The following is a 22,591-nucleotide window of genomic DNA, read 5'->3' as shown; positions in this document are numbered from 1 at the left end:
GTAAAGCCAAGAAGGAGGCCCTAATCCTGCCAGGGAGGGAGCATGCAAAACGTTGCCTGTCTGAAGTCAGTCTGTGAACACAGACATGTTTTTGTGTCCAGTTCCTGGCAGGGTCATTGCCAACATTGCTGACTTAAATTTTTGACAGAATGTACTAGCTTGTCTTTTTGTTGTTGTTGTTTACTTCTCTTTGGTCAGGAGTGAATGACTTTCTGTCTAACAGTACCTTAGACATAATGAGCTTTGTGGAAAAAGAATGGGTTATTTGAAGTCTTAGATGGTCTTAGTCTTAATCAGGGTATTAGAAATGGAAGGGGACAAAATAAGTGTCTTGCTTTTAGCCATGCACTCATTGCACTGTCCTGTGTCATTCCTAGCATTAGTGATGAGAGTCTTAACACAGCATGTGTGCTTTATTATCATATGCAAAAGTTTGCCTCTTTCTGCAGTTGTTCCTGGACATGCACACATATCTGGGTATATTCAGTACCTGATATTGGAATAGTCTGAGCCTGGTTGTGCTGGAGCAACGCTTTGGCCCCCTGCTTTTTATTCGGCTAGGTTCTGTAGTGAGGATGATATAAGTCTAGTGTTGGCTGAACTGGAGCCAGGAGGTGGTTAGGTCAGGAGTGGAAGCATTGCAAAAAGTGAGAAGATTGAAAAGGCTTTGTATGGTAAGGGCTGCTTACAATGGTGGGTATTTTGTACAACTTCAGTGTGCCCCTCAGTGCCAGTAATGCTCCCTGAGGGACAGGATTTACTATTGGTACAATAACCCAGCTTTGCCTATGTGGATCATCTCAGCGTTGCAGGAGGAAATTGAGGTGTGCCAAATGAGAGCTGTTACAAACCTAGCCTAATGCGTTGAGCCTGCTGATTCTATGGGTTATATAGCATTTGTTGACTTCCTCGGTAGGTGACTAGTTGCTATTTGGGAGCTTAAAGAGGTTCCCTGAAGGCAGACTCTGGCAAGAGAGCTTCATTAGGTGTTAAGATTGTGGACAGGATGGGGATTAGTTCATTTAGAATGTTGTATACTGTACATGAACTTGACAGAGCAGTGGGAACATGTTTGTCTATTATCTTCTAAACAAGCTCGCCTTTATAGCTTTCTCTTGCTTTTTTATCCCAATAGCTTGAGTTTTCTGCCTTTTAGAAATGCAGGATGCTGAGTCATAGCCAGTACTGGTTCAGTCAAGATTTTGTTGTTAATAGTTTAGATTCGTAATAATTATCCAGTATTCCTGAAGTAATGTGGTTTTGTGTGGAGACTTTGCCTTGAGGAAAGGGAATTTGTAAATCAAAGTAAGAGTTTAGGCACTGTGTTTTGGGAAGGGAAAAAATATCTTCATCTGGAGAATGATTGTTTTTGTCCCAGTGAATGAGGGGAAACTGAAGCAGGTAAAAAGAGATTAATAAAGTCCTGAGCAATAAGTGCCAGTGAAGGGGGCCTTCCTTCCTTGTTGCAGGGAGCTTTGTATGCTAAAGTCCCTGATTTCCAAGATGAGTAGCTTTAATTAAACCTCTTCCTCTTGCTATGTATTTCCAGAACTGTCATTTGCAGAGACAAAACTGCACAGAATTCATAATCCAAATTACCTTGCTTAAATTTCATTAAGCATGACTCAGAAAGCTTCTGTGCAGATCTCTCTAAGCTATACAGTTTCCTCCTCATTAATATTTTCTTTTAGTCTCACCTCTTTTTTTCATTTTTCCTTTTTGTCTGTTTTCTTTTCTTTGACTTTATGTTCATGTGTGGTCCTTGGAGGCTTGCTCAGGGAGCTGTCTCCTTTTCTGCACAGTTGTGCCTAGATTGCTTTGCAAGTTCACTGCACAGTCTGCCTAGCAACTGTTACCACGAACCATTTCACTTACCTTCATTTGAGAAATCTGATTTGAATTTTATCTCTTTTCAAGCAGAGGAAGCTAAAGTACTAAGATGCCTCGCTCCCTGATGATGTGATGTTTACGTTGCTTAGTATACAGCTGATAATGCAGAAAAGAGTAATATTAATTGAAAATACTTAGTTTAATGTCCTTATTTCTGACACACCCATGTGTATTTTATCACCTCTGTTCAGTTGTGTCACTTCTGTTAACATTGCTTGTTGCCAGGACTGCAACAGATCTATTGCTTTGTAGTTGGAAATGCTGAGCTTTGGGTATAAGCAGAAAGATCTCTGCGAAATGCAGCTCTGTTCCAGTTGTTACTGGGAGCTCTCAGGCCTGTGCTGTAGAGACTGAGATCAAGGCTTACTGGGCTTTTTTTTTTGGTATTATTTTACACTTGGAAATTTGAAATTACTTCCTGTGTATCAAAAAATCAATATTTGCCCTATAATGATACAAGCTTTAATTTCTTAGTCCCTCAAAAGTACTTTCAGTCATGCACAAACATGTAGATGTCTTTTATTGATTTAAATGGAATTGTCATTTCATATTCCAGTGTAGAGAGAACAAAGCATTTTTTTAAATTTCATAAAAGGTTTTATAATGCCTGTATAACATCAGGGTTCTAAACAGTTTTCCTTTTTCAGGTCCACAATGTTTCCTTTGCTTTTGAGCTGATGCAAGATGGAGGACTCAAAAAACCAAAAGCTCGTCCTGAAGGTATGGTTGTGACACGTGGCTTTAAACCATATATAAATACATAATAGCAGGTGCATTTCAAGTGCAACTTCATTCAAGATAACAGGGCAGTATTAAAAGGTGGAGCTGTAAATGTGCACCTTGACAGTTTTCCAAAGGATTCATTGTCTGCGTCTGGGGTATATATTTACCTCTGTTTCTTGTCTGGAATAGGTTTACTGAGGTGTGCACATCTAGTTTTAGTGAAGATTCAGAAACTGTTCAGTGCTATATTATACATTTACCTGCTATTCTCGATCACAGTCCAAGCAGGGAGTTTTGCATGGTCTAATTGTCATAATTGTTGCTCTGATTCTCAAACTGTTGCTTATGCTAGGGATAAAAAGAGGAACTAAAACTTTCTGACTGATAATTTTTATTCCTAGAGTTACAAACTATTATATGAATTAGAGGCTTCTATAGAACAAAGTGAAAAATGAGGAGACCCCAAGAAATGTTCAGTCTGACTTAAAATAAGACAAATTGGTGATAGCAAATAGATGAACAAATAGTGGAGCTGGTTGTAGTGGTTAAAAAAAGACAAGAAACAATATTAAGTGAATACGTATCCTGTCAGAGTGCTGTTCTTTTAAATTTGGGGATGAAAAGTGCTCCTGAAAAAGAATTCAGTGAAGCAAGACACTAACTTGGAGTTGAGTCAATAGCTGTGTGAGAAAGACAGGGAAAGTGGAAAAATATGAATGCAGGATTGGGAAAGTAAGGTTTTTGAGTGGAAGGGTTAAAAAGATGACAAAATGAAACCAGGTAAGCTAGATAAGCCTGTCTCCGGAGAAAGATTTTGTTAAAAACCTAGAAGATAACTTGTCTAATTGAAAGCTAGCCCTCCCCCCCCCCCCCCCCTTTTTTTTTGGATTATATTTTCATCAGTTGTTCTACAGAGGAAATTACCTTCTTGTAAGTCTGTCTTATATCCTTACCCTATCATGACTGGTATTGTACCATAGCAGACTTCTTGTTTGCTCCAGACAAGGTGTGTAGATTCAGTAGGCAGCAGAATATGTTTAAGTGTTTTTCTGACTGAAAATTTAATTACTAATAGAAGTCAGAGCCAAATTAGGTCAATGAACATTCCTTTTTTGCTGCTGCAGGATTTGTGTGTATTCCTTTCTCATCTGTCTGTGTACCCCTTCTGATTAGCAGTGGTTCACAGCTGTTAGTGAGTATGCTTGTGTGTGTGGCCGGAATTTCCTGTAAAACTGACTGTTCTTGAAGAGCTCCTCCACTGGGTGAGACAATAACGTATTGGGCTCTGCTTGTCACTGTACTTTTATCAAATCCTCTGTAGGATCAGGATCTTGATAGTACAGTCATGTAGTACATGACTGCTGGAGATTAGTAGGAGTCAGCTGTATATGCCTCCTGCAGCATTGTGAGGGTGGACGGACAGTGTCTGCCCAGCACAGTGTCACTGGTCTGGGCCCCCTTCCAGCTCCTGCTTGTGCCCCAGCCGAACCCTTAGCCTTTGCAGCAGCTCTTTGCTGCCACTTAATCCCAGCACATCTTAGCATGTGCCCTGGTTTCTGTGCTTCTAGCTATGTTTCTGTTCTACCCTCTAGATTTCTATTTCTCACCATTAGCACCTTAATCTTGGTTTATATCATAGGCAGTTCCTGCCTCTGAAGCTGGATGTCAGCCAGAGGCAAGAACTGAACCCCACCAGGCTTGATCACACCTCTTCATGCCATGGCAGGTGAGATGGGGGTTAACAGTGGCTGAGGGAAAAGACCCACCCTTTCAGTGGAAGACTGAAGATGTGTGGCATGGGGAGAAGAAAAACAATTAGAAGGAGGGGGGCAGATTCCCTAAAAATCTCTGACCACTACATTCTCACTTAAGCCTGACTATTGGGGCCTTATTTGTTTTTGGTTTGTTTTTTTTTTTTTTTTTTGCATTTTTTGTAGTGCCAGGAATGTTTCATTTAATTGTTTTGCAAACAAAAGAGGCTGCCAGCATCCCTGGTCAAATCTGCTGATAGATGTCCCTTAGAATCATAGAACCATTAAGGTTGGAAAAGGCATCCAAGATCATCTGGCTGAGCTGTTCCCCTACCACCACTATCACCCAATAAACCATGTCCCTAAGTACCACATCCAGCCTTTCCTTAAACAATCCCAGGGGCAGTGACTGCAGATACTTGCCTTGATTTGCCAGCTTTATAAGTGCATGGCTGTTGCAAGATGTTGTTTTTCATTTGGGAATGGTTAAATTTATGTATACATTTTAAATCCATTCAGAGGGAACTGGGTTTTGATGCAGAGGAAGCAATGATTGATTCTGGCTCATGTCTCACTGGGAATGCTATGGTAGTAAGCAGCTTTCTGTGACACCTGGAAAACTTAGAAACATATGTCATATATCCAGGTAAGATCTCTCTTTTTTTCAGGATGTATTACTTCACAGCAGTTAGGATCTTACATTTCTTTAGGACAGCAGAAGATTCTTTTGCAAATGCAAAATACAAAATCATAAATAAGTTAGGTGAAACAATACGTGGAAAAAGTTTGAGAGGTTACTGAAAATACCAGATGGAAGTGTGGAGGTTATAGACTGTTATCCAGTATGGAGTGGGGGGGAAGGGTGGGGAGGTCCCGGCACTGATTCTTCAAAACAGGCAGTAGGTGTTTCCCCTGGGCCTCGCATTAATTGCACTTAGTCTTTAGAATCATAGAATCATAGAATATCCCGAGTTGGAAGGGACCCATAAGGATCATCAAGTCCAACTCCTGGCACCGCACAGGTCTGCCCAAAAGTTTAGACCATGTGACTAAGTGCACAGTCCAATCGCTTCTTAAATTCAGACAGGCTTGGTGCAGTGACTACTTCCCTGGGGAGCCTGTTCCAGTGTGCAACCAGTCTCTCGGTGAAGAACCTCTTCCTGATGTCCTGCCTAAACTTCCCCTGCCTCAGCTTAACACCGTTCCCGCGAGTCCTATCACTGGTGATAACGGAGAATAGGTCACCTGCCTCTCCACTCCCCCTGCGAGGAAGTTGTAGACTGCGATGAGGTCCCTCCTCAGCCTCCTCTTCTCCAGGCTGAACAGGCCCAGTGATCTCAGCTGCTCCTCATATGTCTTCCCCTCTAGGCCCTTCACCATCTTTGTTGCCCTCCTCTGGACACTCTCCAACAGTTTAAACTTTACTGTTTGCTGTCTTCCTCGTTCCATGTGTGACTGTTCCATAGATATTTTTTCCTGTGTATCTTCTCTTCTTCTTCTGCTTCCTTTTTTTATGTATTTCACCCAACTTTCTTTTCACCTCTTCAGCCTTCTTTGTGCTATGCCCACCCCTACGCCGATGTCCCTGGATTACATGTTTGTGGCATTTCCTGGCATTTTTTAGAGTAATAGGATAGGTGGTGCTAGCAGAAAAACTTTACTTGAGAACTGTTCCAGAATTGTTCTCTGGCCTAGCATGGTAAGAAAAGACATTAGATAACAGAAAGCTTCTGGTCTGTAGAGAGAATTTAAGCTTTGTTTGTGTAGTGTATCCCTGCAGAGTTGTGGGTGTATGAGATTCAGGATCTACTATGATGTGTGTGGCTACTTTGCTTCTTCTCTGGCCAGCAAAGTCATTGGCGAAAACTCAGAAGATACTCTACCAATGATGTTGCCAGAAGGTAGCATTTCCCAGAGGCTTTATCCCAGGTTTCAGGCAGAAGCAGGCCTTCTCTGTAACCAGTATTAGATGAGGAAGGGAATTATCTTTCTTTTTCATTTCCCAGAGAAGTTAGCTGTGACTGTAATATCACGAGGGTGTTTTGAAGTGCATCATGCATAACATGTAAAAAGCTTGGCTTAGGGAGATCAAAACATTTTTGTAGCTGTTCCTACAGGCTCAGAGATGTGAGGACTTTTGTTCCTTTGAGGGTAAATGGTGGAGAACAAAAAGCAAATTAAGAATTTCTCCTTTTCTTCCACAGATGTTGTCAATTTGGATCTGAAGTCTACCCTCAGAGTTCTATACAATCTGTTCACAAAATACAAGAATGTGGAATGATCCTGGAATCTGCTGAGGTCTTCATCATACCAGCCTCCTTAGGCAAAAAATACAATAAAAGTACCCTCTGCACACTCCCTTTGTGCCTTATGCTATACTTCATGCATTCTTTCTACAGTTGATGTGGTCTCTCTATAGCTGTTTGTATGGCAATCCCACTAAAAATAATGCACATGTACTCTCTAGGTCACTTGAAAATGTGTAGATATTTCACACTTTTACCAGAAGATACTGTTGGGTCTGATTTGTTATGATCAACAAATGTTTTTTTGATAAAAGAAATATACCACTAACTACTTAAATAAGCAGGGACAACATGAGAACTTACTGATGTCTGTCTGTAGACTCTGATTTTATAATAACCTTTCTTTAGCAAACTTCTTGGTTACCATTACCATTTGGAGATTTTCCAGGCTTAAGCATTAGCGATAGAAAATCAGCATTGAAATTTATTTAGAAGCTGAGCCTTTTCTTTTAAATAAGGTTTTGTATGTTCTGTTGGGTGGGTGGGGTCAAGGGGAATTACAGGCACTATCTGAAGCTACATGGCAAAAGCTTCAGTTTTTGTGTTCACCTCATAATAACCAGTGTTATTTCCATTCAGTGTTTACACAGAATAAGTCTTGCAATGGGATAACCATCTAATCTTTTCATGTCTATTTTTATTTCTTCTCCATTCTAGGAGAAATTTGGTTGATAGAACCACTGCCATCCTTTAAGCATGCAGCTTCTGTCAGGTCAGTCAGTCAGGAGCTTGTCAGATATGCCCAGGTTGGATTAATGCATTTTGCCCCCAGCCCTTTCTGAAATGTACATGGAGAATAATGAGCTTGGCAGTTTAAAGACTGGCTCTTCATTTTGTATAGCTAAGATGACGGGTCAGATTCCTCTTGAAGTTACTGGCAGCTGTACAATTTTTGTGATCAGGAATTTATAAACAGTTTTTATGTATTTTCTTTCCTAAAGAGTGAAAACCAATTCCTGTATAAATAAGAGATTGCCTTTACTTGAGGATTGCACTGGGTTATGCTAGATGAGGTATACACAGTGCAAGCCACTGGTTAGTGCTTCAAATTTGAAGCTCTTTGGTGATGTTCAGTTGTGCTTTAAACTAATTTCATTAAGTTGCCCTGTGTCATCCCAAGAAACACTGCTGCACTCTGGCCTAGCACTCTAGTCTCTAAGCTGTTACAGATTTAGTGGGAATGCCTTTTAAAAACAAAAGGATTGCTAGTTTTATCTGGTAGACTCAAGTTACCTCATAGTACTTAACAGGTTTCATCTGCAGAGCTGTTCCTGGCTGGTGGTGTACTCGTTACAGCTGTGTGTGCAAGGAGGCTGTGCTGGCACATGAGCTGTCTGAGTAGATTTTGGAGAAGAGCTGTGCCAAGGAAATGGAATTGTAATTTCCAGAGTAAATTATTTGTGGAATATGTATATAATAGCATTCCTTTCCTTTGAGTGTCTAGGGGAAGGATTTGACTCCTGCCTTTATGCATCATAGAATCATAGATTCTATGATTAGAATCACAGCAGCAACTTTTCTTTTATGGGCAGCCATGATTTTGTGTGAAACATGAGGCAGAGTGCCCCAAAGAGGAAGCAGATCATAGAATCATAGAATCATAGAATATCCCCAGTTGGAAGGGACCCATAAGGATCATCAAGTCCAACTCCTGGCACCACACAGGTCTACCCAAAAGTTTAGACCATGTCACTAAGTGCACAGTCCAAACGCTTCTTAAATTCAGACAGGCTTGGTGCAGTGACTACTTCCCTGGGGAGCCTGTTCCAGTGTGCAACCAGTCTCTCGGTGAAGAACCTCTTCCTGATGTCCTGCCTAAACTTCCCCTGCCTCAGCTTAACACCGTTCCCGCGAGTCCTATCACTGGTGATAACGGAGAATAGGTCACCTGCCTCTCCACTCCCCCTTGCGAGGAAGTTGTAGACTGCGATGAGGTCCCCCCTCAGCCTCCTCTTCTCCAGGCTGAACAGGCCCAGTGATCTCAGCTGCTCCTCATATGTCTTCCCCTCTAGGCCCTTCACCATCTTTGTTGCCCTCCTCTGGACACTCTTCCTTTTTTTATGTACTTTTTGTACTGTGGTGCCCAGAACTGCACACAGTACTCGAGGTGAGGCCGCACCAGCGCAGAGTAGAGCAGGACAATCCCTTCCCTCGACCGACTAGCAATGCCGTGCTTGATGCACCCCAGGATGCGGTTGGCCCTCCTGGCTGCCAGGGCACACTGCTGGCTCATATTCAACTTGCTGTCAACCACAACCCCCAGATCCCTCTCTGCGGGGCTGCTCTCCAGCATCTGGTCGCCCAGACTGTACATATAGCCAGGGTTGCCCTGTCCCAGGTGCAGGACCTGGCACTTGCTCTTGTTAAACTTCATGCGGTTGGTGATCGCCCAGCTCTCCAGTCTGTCCAGATCTCTCTGCAAGGCCTTTCCACCCTCATCCGAGTCCACAACTCCTCAGCACAATTTTGGTGTTGTTGGCAAATTTGCTCAAAACTCCTTCTAGCCCTACATCCAAATCATTTATAAAAACATTGAAGAGGACTGGCCCTAAAATGGAGCCTTGAGGGACCCCACTAGTGACCATCCGCCAGCCAGATGTGGCCCCATTTACCACAACCCTTTGAGCCCTGCCCGCCAGCCAATTGCTCACCCATAGGATGATGTTTTTATTTAGCTGTATGCTGGACATTTTGTCCAGTAGGATCGTATGGGAAACTGTGTCAAAAGCTTTGCTGAAGTCCAAAAAGATCACATCAGCTGGTTTCCCTTGATTGATTAGATGGGTGATCTTATCATAAAAGGAAATCAAATTTGTTAGGCAGGACCTACCCCTCATGAACCCATGTTGGCTGGGACCAATGACTGCATTTTCCCCCAGGTGCACTTCAATAACTTCAAGGATAATCTTCTCCATAATTTTACCAGGCACTGACGTGAGACTGACAGGCCTGTAATTGCTAGGGTCTTCTTTCTTACCCTTCTTGAAAATTGGCACAACATTTGCCAGCTTCCAGTCTACTGGGACCTCTCCAGTTTCCCAAGATCATTGAAAAATAATTGAGAGAGGTCCCGTGATGACGCCAGCCAGCTCTTTAAGCACCCTGGAATGAATCCCATCCGGACCCATGGACTTGTAGGGATCCAGGTGGAGCAGCAAATCCTGCACATGTTCAGGGTCGGTTGGGCGTTTGTCATTCCCACCGTCATGGTCCTCCAGCTCAGGGCACCCTGGGTCCCAAAGCCCATCATCAGGGTTGAAGACAGAGGCGAAGAAGGCGTTAAATGTCTCTGCTTTGCCTATGTCTTTGTCTGTGAGGAGACCTTCCCCATCGAGTAGCGGACCTATGTTTTCTTTGGTTCTCCTTTTTCTGTTCACATATCTAAAAAAACCTTTTTTATTGTCTCCCACAGACATGGAGACATGGCCAGCTTCAACTCTAGTTGGGCTTTGGCCACATGAATTTTCTCCCTATAAACACCAACAGCATCCTTGTATTCCCTCCTCGTCGCCTGACCCTCCTTCCAGCAGCCGTACACTTTCTTTTTTCGCCTAAGCTCCAGTAGAAGGTCACTGGTCAGCCAGGCCGGCCTTCTGCCCCGCCTGCCTGACTTCCGATGTTTTGGGATTGCCTGATCTTGTGCTTTTAGGAGGCAGTGCTTAAAGGTTGACCAGCACTGATGGACACCAGTGCCTTCAAAAGCAGTTTCTCAGGGGACCTTGCTGACTAGTTCCCTGAGCAGCCTGAAGGCCAAAGCAAAGGTGAAAGGAACCAACCCAAAGGTGAAAGGAAGTTTCCCTTTTTTTTTTTTTCCCTGAAAAAATTCAGGCCCATCGCTCCTCTGAGGCTCTGTGGGAATCATTGCTTGTTTGTACTTTAGGAGGAAGCTGACCTCTTGCTGTTTATACAGTGCCTAGTACAACAGGACTTGAATTTCAGATGAGGCCCTTAGACTCTACCACGGTGCTTGCATTTATTACAGAGGAGACTTGCAGAGGCACTAAGGCCAGGTGGGTCAGCTCTGCTGGCTAGTTAATGAGATTGGTCTAACTTTTGTGCTGTGAAATAGGTGTATCATGAGGCTGGGAAATGATTGAACCAAAGGGTCTCTCAAACTTTTTTGTTTAATGCAATGTACTTGTGGGAAACAAGTCTGTTAAAGAGCTCTTATTCCACCTACCTCCCTTCAGCTGATGTGGAAGTGCCAGTGCTATTTATATTCTCTGAGATGTTGGCAAAGACCTCCAGAGAGTCTACTTTTAAAATTACTGGCAGTATTAATATCAAAAGCAAACAGAAAGTAACAAGAGGAGATTGATTAGAGCAGTTTGGGTTTGGGAGAAGGAATGGCTATTTCTGAGATGGAAATTTATAGCTGATATTTAATTGCCTGTGAGCAGATGTGAACATAACGCATTTTAAGAGTCTGTATTTTGTTCAATTAGGTGTTTCTGGTCATTATGCAGAAACCCAAATCCCTCCTCTGCAACCTGAGGCATGGGTCCCTGCTAGCATTCCTTACATTAATATTCCAGTCAGTTGAGACTGCAGGCTTGATGCATTGGACAGGCTGGGGGCAGGTGTCATCTTGTGGGATGTGTTATGTTTTTAAGTCTATTGGTAAATGTTGCACGTGGAAAATGCATTGTTCATTCCCTAGCTCCTTGCTGTCAAACCAGGTCACTCTTAGATGCTGTCTTTATTGCTAACTGGGCTGGGAGGGGAATGGATTTAACTGAACTGGAGCTTCATCCCAGGCAGTCCAGTTTACAGGAAAAGCAATAAAGGTAAAGCCATCTCTGAACACCTGTTTTTGGCACGACTTTGTTACATAGCCGTGATACTTACTCTCAAAAGGTAACTGAATGGTAAAAATGTTATTCATGAACTCTGCATTACTGAAATTTTAGATATGTTCCGCGAGGTACCAGTGGGTAGATCTGAATCTGGTTGAGTTCATCAGGAATGCTGAATGCTTTGCAGTGTTAAAGCTTCCATGTTTCTGAGTACTTAATGAATGTTTGTCTTTTCAAACCCATACAGCTTTGCCTGTTAGGTGTATCTGCTTGACATACTCAGTTCCAGTAAGCTGTATTACCACAGAAGAAGCCCAGATATTATTCAGCTGCATCCTGTTTCTCAGGCTGAAAAAGCAGCAATGGCAGATTTTCTTTGATCAGTTTAAACCTTAAAGAGGTTTAAAACCTCTTCCCCCAACCCTTGTGCTTTCAGTATTAAAGTATTTTTTAAGAATCTTTTTTACTGTTTTTAACAGTGTTTACTCTGGATTTCATACTAAAAACTAGCCTTTCAGATAAAATTCTGGACTTGTCGTATGTTGGACACATCCAGCTTTGTGACAAGAGTTGTGTACTGTAAGCAAGTTACAATGCAATGCTATGTTTGCTAGAGATCACAGTAGGAGTGTTGTGCATGGTTTATGACAATTGTACTATTTATTCAAATAAATAAATGATGATCACTTGATTTTCTACATCTTTTTTTTTTGTCTGAATGGACAAGTCAGCGGGAAGAACTTTTGAAAGATGGGCTGCAGCTGTCTTCTTCATCAAGGGGGGGCCTAGATACATGGTGATCCATGTAGACCTAGCAAAGCAGCGCTCTCAGGTTTCTGGCTTTGGTACAGGTGATGCGCAGGCAAACCAAATGTGTCCGACTCATATGTAGGTTTCATCAACTGTTTTTTTTTGGTATTTCCCTGCCACTGAACATGATCAAGTTGTTCACCTTCTCCCTTCCACAGGAGAAAAATGAATTACACCCTCTAATACCTTTAGAAGGCTCAGGGCCAAGTTCTGCAGCCACGCAGGAAAGAGGCTGAAGTCCTGTATGTGTCTGCAGAGCACTTGCGAAACCAGAAGCACAACCAAGAGTGGCATGACATAGGAAATGCCTGTATTCTTGCTCTGGTACGATGGGAACAGTGGCTCCCTTATAAAGCAAGGCCATGTGGGAGAACAGGAAAATGCATTATCAGAACTTGTTATTAGTGGGAGTACTGCTGATTCCTTGAATTGTTCTTCAGTTGTTATTTCTATATGAGGGCCAGGTGTATGGGGGTGTGTGCATACGAGGTGTGCTTTGGGAACGTACAGAGTTTTGTGGGGGGAGATGGGCATGAAACCAAATGCAGCTCTGGTACAGAATTTACTAGTGTTGTACTACAGAAGACTGGCTACTTCATGGACTTCTGACAACATTTCGGAGGAAAAAAGTGCCTGTCTACCATGTGTGCTTGAGACTGCTGTTCTTTTAGTGTTGTCACATTGTATTGTGAATGAGGAAAGAAACAAGATGAATTGCTAATTGAAGCACTGAGAGACCTAGTAATTAGAGATCAATTTCCCAATTTTTAATTCTTCGTATTTCCTCTGCCTGCTGGTATGAAACTGGATTTGTCTAAAGGTTGCAACAGCATCTCCAACTGTACCTTCTTTTTGGTTTTGCTCTCTACATTTCTAGGCTGTGGCAGGCAGTCCTGCATAAATAAGAAGGTACTCTAGGTCTTTTCTGATTTGCTGTAATGTTGTGCTTATCTGCTTAGAAAATACAGTTAAGTTTTCACTTTGACCTTTAGATGAAAGATTTGGGATTAAATTCTCAGTCACTAGGAATTCATGGCAGCTGGAAATCTGTTTTCAGCCCACTTTCCTTTATCCCATTTAGCTCATGCAGAACTATCAGTTCTCATCTATGGTGTGGAGCTAAACACAGGAATCAGTCCCTTAATAGCATTAAACCAGACTAGCTTAATTAGTTTGGCTGTCTACTGTCTCATTCTGGGATTTCATGGAGGACTGCAGAATCACTGTTTTCTTTCCGAAAGAGTTAACAACTGTAAGTGATACCTGAAGATGTCCAGGGAAAGTGATAGCTGTGGGGAGCTTTCCCTCTTTAATCTGTGATAAAACAGGGAGCGCAGAGCATCAGCACTGCCTAGCGGAGGTAACTCTTGTAACAGATGAGCATTTTGGACCCTGGTGTGGCTAACTAGCTGTCCAAGGACAAATGAGTTCATTTCCTTCTGCCTTGGTTCCCTCTGCCAGGTAGAAAGAAAAATGACGATCTGCCTTAGAAAGTGCTCCAAGGACCATGAGTTAAAGTTGTAATGTAGCATGATGATTTTATCTGCTGTTGGTTGTTCTATTATTAAATGCGAAGAAAACTTGCTCTGTGAGTCACCCCCAAGAAGCGGACTAGTAAACAGTGCAGTACTGTGGAAGAATGACAGTATCTTGCTATTATTTTTTGGCATCTCAGGAGTTGCAGGGGTGCATGTTTCCTGCATTTGTATTTCTGTTTATTCCAGTCTCCAGCAGGGACCAAGCACACAGACAATGAAGTTCCGGATGCATCTCTGGTTTCATTTTTGAGCGCAGTCAGTACTGCGTGGTGCAACTTCCCTCGCGCACAGTGTGTGTGCTTCGTGCTGCCCTGCACGGGAGCTGCAGCTTCAGCACAGAGCCGAGCCTTGGGGGCAGCCTCAGCTCCTGGTAAATTGCATCCCACTTGCCGTGAGATCTGCCAAGAGCTGCCGGAAAATTACTGAAGGAGAGAATAGTAAGTTTGGGAAAGGGACTCTTATGGGTGCAGTTTTGATTATTTTTTTCATCTGTAAGACTTCCTGCATTCATGCGGATTGTTTTTGCTGAGACAGTGTCTCTTCTGATGCTAGTGAGCAAAAATAGCTCTTGAAAAGTCTGGTACTGAATGAGGAAGTAAAAGTAAGTTTTAAACTGGGTGGACAACGCATGTTCTCCTTTTTTTCTCTTATTTTTTAATTCAGGTTTTCTGAAGGCAGAAATATTATCATTGGCATTCAGAATTGTTTTTTATTCCCTGCTTTGTCTGATCTACTTAGAAAACTGTTCCTAGGAAATGTGTTTGTGCTAATGCGGAGTAGGGCTTTTGTGTTTTTCAAACAGGGAATTCAACAGTTGAAACAACTTGGTAACGTCAGTAAGTGCCTTGCATATATTCTATGGTCAGTTTGGATGTCAGAGACTGCTGTTCACTTGTTAATGCTTTATATCATATGTAAGGGATATCTGGGAACCGGACTGTGTGAAGGCTCAAGGAGAAGTGAATTGATCTGGCCCACCTAGAGAATTAATTGTTTTATCTGTCATTGTTGCATTGCAACATTATGCGATAGCCTAGTTCTTGGCTGAACTAAAATTCACGTGTTTGTACCTCAGCAAGTGGCACAGGAGAAAGACAACACCCGCTGACTTTAAAATGGACAAGTATATGTACCTGTGATGTCTCAGTAAAAGACAATGAAGGACCAAATTAAGCCATTTCATTTGAACAATTAAATAATTAAATAATTAAATAATACTTTCATTTGAATAATTAAAGCTGAATTTTATTTTAAAATTCCATTGTGAAATGCCACTACAATCTATATTCAAGCAGTTGTCTCCTACAATGATCACTTCTCCAAGTAGTGGTAAATAATTCATGCAGGAGGCTGGAGAAAATAGCACATCAGTAACAGGCATGGACAGCAAATTTAAGTGATGATCTGCAAAGGTTAGTTGCAGCAAACATGGAGGCTTGTGGTTAAGAATCAAATCTCCCATCCCTTCCTATTTCTCATTAATCAGCTAAATTCAGGGAGGAGTCCAAACCCTGTCATGTTCCATTTCATGCTCTTTCTGGAGAAGGTTTTCTTTTGAAAGGCTACTGCCTTGGATCAAGCCTCACAGCAATGAGCCTTGCCACATGAGGGACTGCTTGAGAACACTAATTATTAGTAATAAGTAATGAGTCTATTAAATGCTAAGGAGCTGCAGTTCTCAGGCCCTGAAATGGCTGTTGGAAATCAGTGTGGATAAATGTGAGGAGGGGGAAAGTAACAATACAAGCTCTACACGGGTAAACGATGGGCTCAGAGCGGAGTGTTGCTATTTAGGAATAAGATCTTGGGGATATAATGGAGCCTTCCATTAAAGTGTCAGCTCAGCAGTGATCAAAACAGCAAATGACATAAGGAATTAGGAGGAAAGGAGTGCAGAATAGCACAGTGAACATTACAGGGCACCTTCCTAAATCTGCATGGTTCTCCTTCCCAGCAGTAAAAAAAGCATGTGGTAGCACTGGAGAGGGTTCAAAAAAGGGCACCTGGGATGACCGATGGGTCAGACTGGTTTCCCTGCAAAGGATGACTAAGACTTAGGCTGTGTTTCTTCCTCAGCTTTAGAAAGAGATGACTGTTGAGGGCGTAGGGTAGTAGTACAGTAACAGTGATGCGAAGAAGGTGAATCAATGGGTCTCCTTTTCACCATGTGTAGTGGGGAGCTTCAGGGGGAGCTAGCCCAGGTTCAGAGCGAGCAGAAGCGGGTGGTTCCCCGTGCCAGGTGAAGCCACACTCTTCAACTCCTTGCAGCTGAATGGTGAGAGATAAACACCTTCAAGGGCTGGCTGGGAAGTTCGTGGGGAGTAATTTTATTGGCAGCATCTACTAGGACCCCACTGCTGCTTTAGGAAGGCCGAGCTGCAGGCTGTTGAAGCTCATGAGAGTGTTTTAGGGAAGTATCTTGTGTATGCTCTGTTTTTTGTTTGTGTTTTGTTCTTGTTTTTCCCCTAAGCATCTGACTTTGGATGCTGTAAGGGTCTGGGTGTAAGATATTTTGTCTCACTCAGTATGGCCATTTTAACATTCTGACCAAGTAGGGTACACAGGACTGAGGCCATGGAGTACGTTAGCTTTTGTTGTTGCAAATTCTCAATTTCAGACCCTTTCTTACAGGCTTCCAAATGTTAAAAGAGTAGCTTTCTGATGTTTGGGTTCCTTGGCCAAAAGAGACCAAGGATGTGGCAGGCAGTATGCATTATTTTGATGTGTAAATATTCAAAGAAAGTGTAAGAGAGACACAAGCTAAGTATTGCAGCAAAGCTGAGTTGGTATAAGCTGCGGTTTACATGGACTATTACATAAGGCTTATCAGTGTGACTTCCCAAGGCATAACAGATGTCAGAAACCTAATTTAAAAGTAAGTTGGACTTAAGTTTCTCTGTATTAATTACTTTTTCCCTCCCAGTTTATTCCATCTGGACAGTCTTGTCTCAGATTGTTCAGTTGCTCCTCAGGCACTAAATGACTCAATTTCTCCTAAGTATCTTACATTACCAACCATGTTTCTGGACACAGCATTCAGTTTTGCAGCCACTATAGTGAAAGATTCTTGTGACCCTTCTTCCCTAATGGTTTGCTGGGTATTTGTTTTATATCGGTTTGTTTTCCAAGACTGATATGCAAAAGCATTTAATTGCCATTTTCTACCAATAGTTTCGACTTGGCAAAATCTGTGATAAAATATGTTCATAATGCACTTTGGCTGGAGCTTTTAATGAATACTGAGCCTGCAGAGTGGCACTGTGCTTTTTGGAGTATAAAGCTGTCAGAGAAATGCCACTTTGGGGATCATCTCTGGGCAGTGTGAATAGCAATTGCAGAAACTCTCTTGCTCCACTGTGCTTATAGGGCTGGGTAGTCCTTGTATCTAACTGCAAGCACCTGCCTTAGCAGCTCAGACTGTCTTTGGTAACAGCATGAAGGAGTAGCTGAAAAATGCAAGCTGGGGCAAGACCCTCATTTAAATGCTCTGGATTGCTCTTTAAAGGTGCCTGTCCGTAGCTACTGACTACATAGGGAGCCTTGAGAGACATAACTCCTAATTTAGGTGTCTCAGGTAGACAGTAGGAGTCCTCTCCTGTGTGACCCTGCCACGTGAGGCACCTTGCTTTCTTTTAAAAAGGAACTAAACCTGCCTCCTCTCTCCTTCAGTGGCCCTGCAGCACTGAACCTCAGCAAGCAGAGAGTGTTTCCCTTCCACAAGGAGGTGGCACTATTGATTAGTGGCACTATTGGTTAGTCTATCTTCCTTGGAGCCCCACTTCCACCAGCAGCTGGGAACGCATTGTTCAGAGGAGTGTAAAAAGCTTTCCTGGTGCTCATATTGCTGTCTGCTCTGCTCTGGTTTTCATGGAGATTAGGACTATCAGGAGGGATGAGACCTCTGGCCCGTGCTAGTGCAGATGCTGCCGTGATAGTCCAGGATTCAGAGACACAATCCGTCTGTAGTCCTCTCACCTCTGCAGGCCATCATTTATACATACAGTTGCAGTATATAACTATGCTTTCTTCTGCACTGAAGTTAACTTACCTTTGGTTTAATGAGGAGTCATCCTATGTTTTTGCATCTGTTTTTAAAAGAGACCACTCAGGTACTACTGTCCCTAACTTTTACACTTTGCCAAGCTGAAGCATCCTAGTTTTCTTAGTCCTGTAGGCTTGAACAAATAACCTTTACATGAACATGAAGACTACAAAAGCAAGCACTTAAAAGTGAACATTTCTTACACTGTAAGATGCCTGTAGAGCCTGGCTTTAACTTTTGTGCTGTGTAGGCAGCATGGCACAGCCTTATGCATGAAAATTTATACATGTGGTTAAAAATTCAGACTTGTCATTGCTTGCACTGTGGTTGGATTTGAGGCTTTGAGAAAAGTAGGAGATAATCTTGCCAACCTCTTATTTGTGAACTTCTGTTTGATGGGACTTCTTTGGAGGGTTATATGGCCTCTGCCCTGCTCCCACAGCCCCATTCTCTGGCTTCTGCTGTCCTTCTGAACGACTCCTAGCCATCTTGGAAAACCTCACCCACAGTTTGGGGTTTGTTGGCTATGTATGAAGTACAAATCCTGGAGACACTATGCAACAGCTTGTGCTTCTAACATGAAGTTGGGGTTGTATACCCAGAAGTATGCCATTCTTTTTCCACAAATATGCCAGATGGTCTAGTAGGGGAAACTGTTTATATTTATAAGCTTGTCTCTAATTTAACTACCACATTCTTGATTTAATAATTCTTAAGTATTGTTCATTTTTATAGCATATGTGTATTGACACCAAGAAAACTGATAGCTTTTTCTTTTCGGTTTAAATAGGATTTTACTAATCTAATTCAAATGAAACTGTTGGAATTAAGGCAAGTTTTAGTACTAAAGGTCTTTTTTCCCCCTGTAGTCTGATTATTAGCAGAAAAAATGAAGGTATTTTCAGATTGTTTTTAGAAGTAATCCATAGGTCATAAAAATAGTAATTAAAAAAAACAACCCTTCAGTTTGTTTTCTTCCTAGCACTCACTTTGATCTTTTCATGTATTCTTTACTCGTGTTTCCTTTCCCCTTTATCTTTTAACAGTTTACCAGGAGTGAAAAATACAATGGATCCAGACATCTTAAATGTGTTTACACAGCCTGCTGCCCTTAATCAGTTCCTTGTTGAGAATGTCATCACTCCAGGTACATATTTTGTGAGCCAGGACAGAAAAAGGTCCAAGGAATGACCTGAATTGCTAAGCAGAAAACTTGCAGTACAAATGAATTGTTTATTTTTCAGCAGCATTCCCATGGCTTTATCAGCAACAAGTAAACTCTGTGTGTGTGGTTAATTTAGCATCTGACTCTCTCAAGGCAGATCAAGAAGTGACACAACTTCTAGCTGATCCTTTAACTGAGATTTAAATTTTATACATGCACAAGTGTTTTTTTCTTTGTTTCCAGAATTGTCCCTGTAGATTTTATTGATTTGAATTATATTGAAACTTAATTTCTGACAGCAGTCGTAATAGTCCGGTAAGCCATTTTCTTCCTCACAGAGAATCAGTTAAAATAAAAAATGACAGTTTCTACATATGTCAGTTAGTGATACTGGATAATGTAAAACCAATAGCAGATTTTATAGAAAACTTGAGTCATGTCTGATAATTGTAATGTAATTGTCTTGTTTGCTTCCTTTCATAGGAGAGAAGAAGAAACTTATAAAACCCACTGCAAGCAACAATCCCAAATTGGAGGAGTTAAAACTGGTACCGTTTCTTTTGCTCTAGCATTTAATCCTCACTTTGGGTTGCTATCATCTGCTGCATGGCTGGTCAGCCATGTAAATTACCTGGCTCCTTGGCCCTGGTCCCACCCTCTCTGAGGACGTGGACATGTCCTGGTGCTGGCACTTGATCTGTGCACGAGGGAGCCAGGGCTTTTGCCAAGTGCAACGCCAAGATTTTGAGTGCTGATATCGCACCAGAGTGGTCACTGCTGTGTGTGAAATGGAGGGTAGGTTTAAAATCTGAGTTCCTTGCATAATCTCTCTTGTAACCTGGGACATATGGATGCGTTGCACCAGAAGTACCTGGTTGCGACTTCGCTGTATCAGTAGCGTAATAGCAACAGGAATCCAACTGGGACAGCTGGCTGTGATTGAAAGCAAATCCACGTCAACACCTGCTGTGACTAATGGGAGATGTTTGAATACATGCAGGTTGGCTCTCCTGATCCCATGATAACAGGCTGTGGGATTGCTGTGCTGCTTGGCAGCAGTCTTTTCTCTTGTCCTCTGCCTCCTGTCTGCTGGCTGCCAGTGACTGCCAGCTTGGGGCAAGCTGTGGTGCAGCCTGAAGGGGATAAGACAGAGCAGAGAAAGAAGGGATGAGGGTATGCAAATCACCACTGGAATTCAGGAGTAAAGCCTTCAAGCAGTTGTGCAGTTCATTGTCTGCTTGAGGTAGCTGTGAAGGATGAATCCTGTTTCACAGGAAAGTGCTTTATTTCCAAGCAATTTTGAAAATTCCCCCTGTGCATTCAATCACTGTGTTTTTCTAATGCTATAGCCCAGGGGAAGGCTAGCATACTGAAATTTCCTGGAAGAAAAGTGGCACGTCTCTTTTGAGACCGACACTTCTTGCTTTATGGAGATACTGAAAATGTTATGAATATTGCAAAAACAAGCTTAAGCTTTGTGCTGATGTGTGTGTTATATGGCATTCATAAATCCATAAATATGTATGCTTCTATATTATGTTTTCTTAAACCTTCATGCATATTTGATCAAAAAGATTTAATTTTTGTGTCAGGCTTTCACAATGTTTTTATATGAAAGAGAAAATCTGAAAGGTAGTGCTGCAAAATGCAATTATGTTGTCTACAGAGACACTGAATTTGTTCTTTTCAGATTGCCAAAAATGAAGATATTTCCTCACTATATGAAGATTTCTGTGAGCTTCAGTGCTTAATCCATTTCCTCTCAGAGACTCCTGAAAGAGTGTTTTTCCTTGTCTAACTTCCTCTCTGTGAAAGATGGGGAGGTAGAAATTGGGACCCAAAGGAGGGAATCCTCTGGGTGCCCACCAGTGCCACTGCTAGCCTTCTTGATCTGAAGAGTTTGTGGCTCCTTCAGAGAAGAGGTTGGAGTGGGGGGGACATGGAGTTACCTTCAAGGGAAGAAAAAGGGAAGCAAAGGAACTCACTTGGGAAAATAACTATTTTGCATTGCATTTTTATTTTGAAGGGCTTTTGGGAACTAGGAAATGTGAAATGGCTCGCTGTGGTGACTATAAATATTGACCAGCATGTAAAAGAGAATATGGTTACATTTAGAAGCCAGTAGAAAATGTCTTTAAATATTCCTTTTCTGATTTACTCATTTTTAGACACAACTCTGCTCTACAGCTGAGTAGAGCCCCAATAACTGGGCTTGAAAGAATTGTCTGAGCTGTAGGCTGTGGCCATGGCTGTGAAGAGCTGAGATAGCCAACAAGGAATCTCAGACATCCATGTCTAGCAGTACTTTCTGCTTTTCTGACTTCCACCTGCCTGTACTGTGACACTTGGGGTACAGGTTTATCCCTTGCACATCTACAGCATCACCAGATCTTAACCTGCAAGCTGAGGAGCACAGCTTTCTGCTTTAGAAGACGGTGTATACTTCTTAGTTGAGGAAGTATGCTACACATGCTCACATACTTTGTCAGCTCCTCGGTTCAGGGAAGTGCTTGAGCTAGGCCTTTTTTTTTTTTTTTTCTCAAGCAGTTTCAAGCATCTCAGAGATTTATATTTTATTTTTACAAACCATTTCTTATATTTTTGTTACTGTTGGCTAACTTACAGGGATTTGCTATGAATTGTCTTCTGCTTACAGCAAGTAAGGAGGGTGTTGTCAGTACAACAAACTCCAAATATTCATTTGCAGTGATAACAATATCAATAGGAGCAATATCCGTCCCTTTGAAAGAGGTTCTTATTAACAGCCGCCTGGTGCTGCTGCTTTTCAGTTCTGCTTCCGCAAATCCTCTTCCCTTTATATTAGCATGTGTGGGTAAAGAAGGTACTTGGAGAAATACTGAGAAGCTCTTTTGGTCTCCTGCTTGCAGGAAACAACTCACAGAATGAGTGAAGCCTCTTTTCCTACAAACTTTTTTCTGTATGTGAATTCTCTCATGTCTAATATAGGCAGAGGGTGGAAAGTCTACTCTGAAGCCTTTTCCCTAATAGAATTGGGAATAGGGTCTGCTTCTCTATCTGTGTATCTATTTCTACAAAATTCGTAGGAATATAACTTGAGGTGTATACCGCGCTTAAAAATTTGCCTCAAATTGGCCAGCGAGCCTGGTGTTATTAGGGAGAACTAACTGCCACTTAACTTTCCTTTTCTTTATAAAAGAACCAAGAAGCACAAAGGAAGTAGAGGTTGAAGGCAAAATGAGATGTGAGATAAGGGATGAAAGAAAGAGGTGAAACACAGCATAGCACTGAGGACTTGTCCAAACAACAAGAGCCTAATTCTCAGCTGCTTTGTTTTCCTCCACAGTTATTGATTGACTGGATTAACACAACTCTGAAACAGGAGCACATAGTAGTTAAAAGTCTGGAAGAAGATCTGTACGATGGGCTGGTACTTCATCATCTCTTGGGTAAGCTTCCTCTTTGACTTGAGCTTCCAAATCAATCTTGGAGGAACTTTTTGAAGAAAGAATAAACATCCTCTTGAATGGAAAAAGCTATGAATAAGTTGTGATAACGGTAATTCTGAACAAATGCCTGATGATCCACTAT

At 42.0% G+C, this 22,591-nt stretch overlaps 2 protein-coding genes across 7 annotated transcripts in view; both read left to right on the top strand.

Moving 5' to 3' along the window:
* Nucleotides 1–6,722, top strand: part of PARVB (parvin beta) — an 89,375-nt gene extending 82,653 nt beyond the window's left edge. For 2 of the 3 annotated variants that reach the window (XM_083821326.1, XM_083821325.1), the window contains exons 12-13: nt 2,538–2,610; nt 6,569–6,722. In XM_083821326.1, the coding sequence (XP_083677452.1) occupies nt 2,538–2,610; nt 6,569–6,645 (150 nt within the window). In that variant the 3' untranslated portion in view covers nt 6,646–6,722. Of the gene's footprint in view, nt 1–2,537; nt 2,611–4,883; nt 5,011–6,568 lie in introns of all 3 variants that reach the window. The other variant, XR_014578599.1, reaches the window with a different exon arrangement.
* A 151-nt stretch (nt 6,723–6,873) lies between these two features.
* Nucleotides 6,874–22,591, top strand: part of PARVG (parvin gamma) — a 30,769-nt gene continuing 15,051 nt past the window's right edge. For 2 of the 4 annotated variants that reach the window (XM_083821330.1, XM_083821327.1), the window contains exons 1-4: nt 6,874–14,251; nt 18,903–19,003; nt 19,505–19,569; nt 22,347–22,449. In XM_083821330.1, coding sequence (XP_083677456.1) covers nt 18,925–19,003; nt 19,505–19,569; nt 22,347–22,449 — 247 coding nt within the window. In that variant the 5' untranslated portion in view covers nt 6,874–14,251; nt 18,903–18,924. The other 2 variants (XM_083821328.1, XM_083821329.1) reach the window with 2 other exon arrangements.

This window comes from Anser anser (genome assembly GCF_964211835.1).
Source record: "Anser anser genome assembly, chromosome: 1".
Classification (NCBI taxonomy): domain Eukaryota; kingdom Metazoa; phylum Chordata; class Aves; order Anseriformes; family Anatidae; genus Anser; species Anser anser.
The sequence above is the reverse complement of the archived record's forward strand: the minus strand, read 5'-3'. Positions and strand labels throughout refer to the sequence as shown.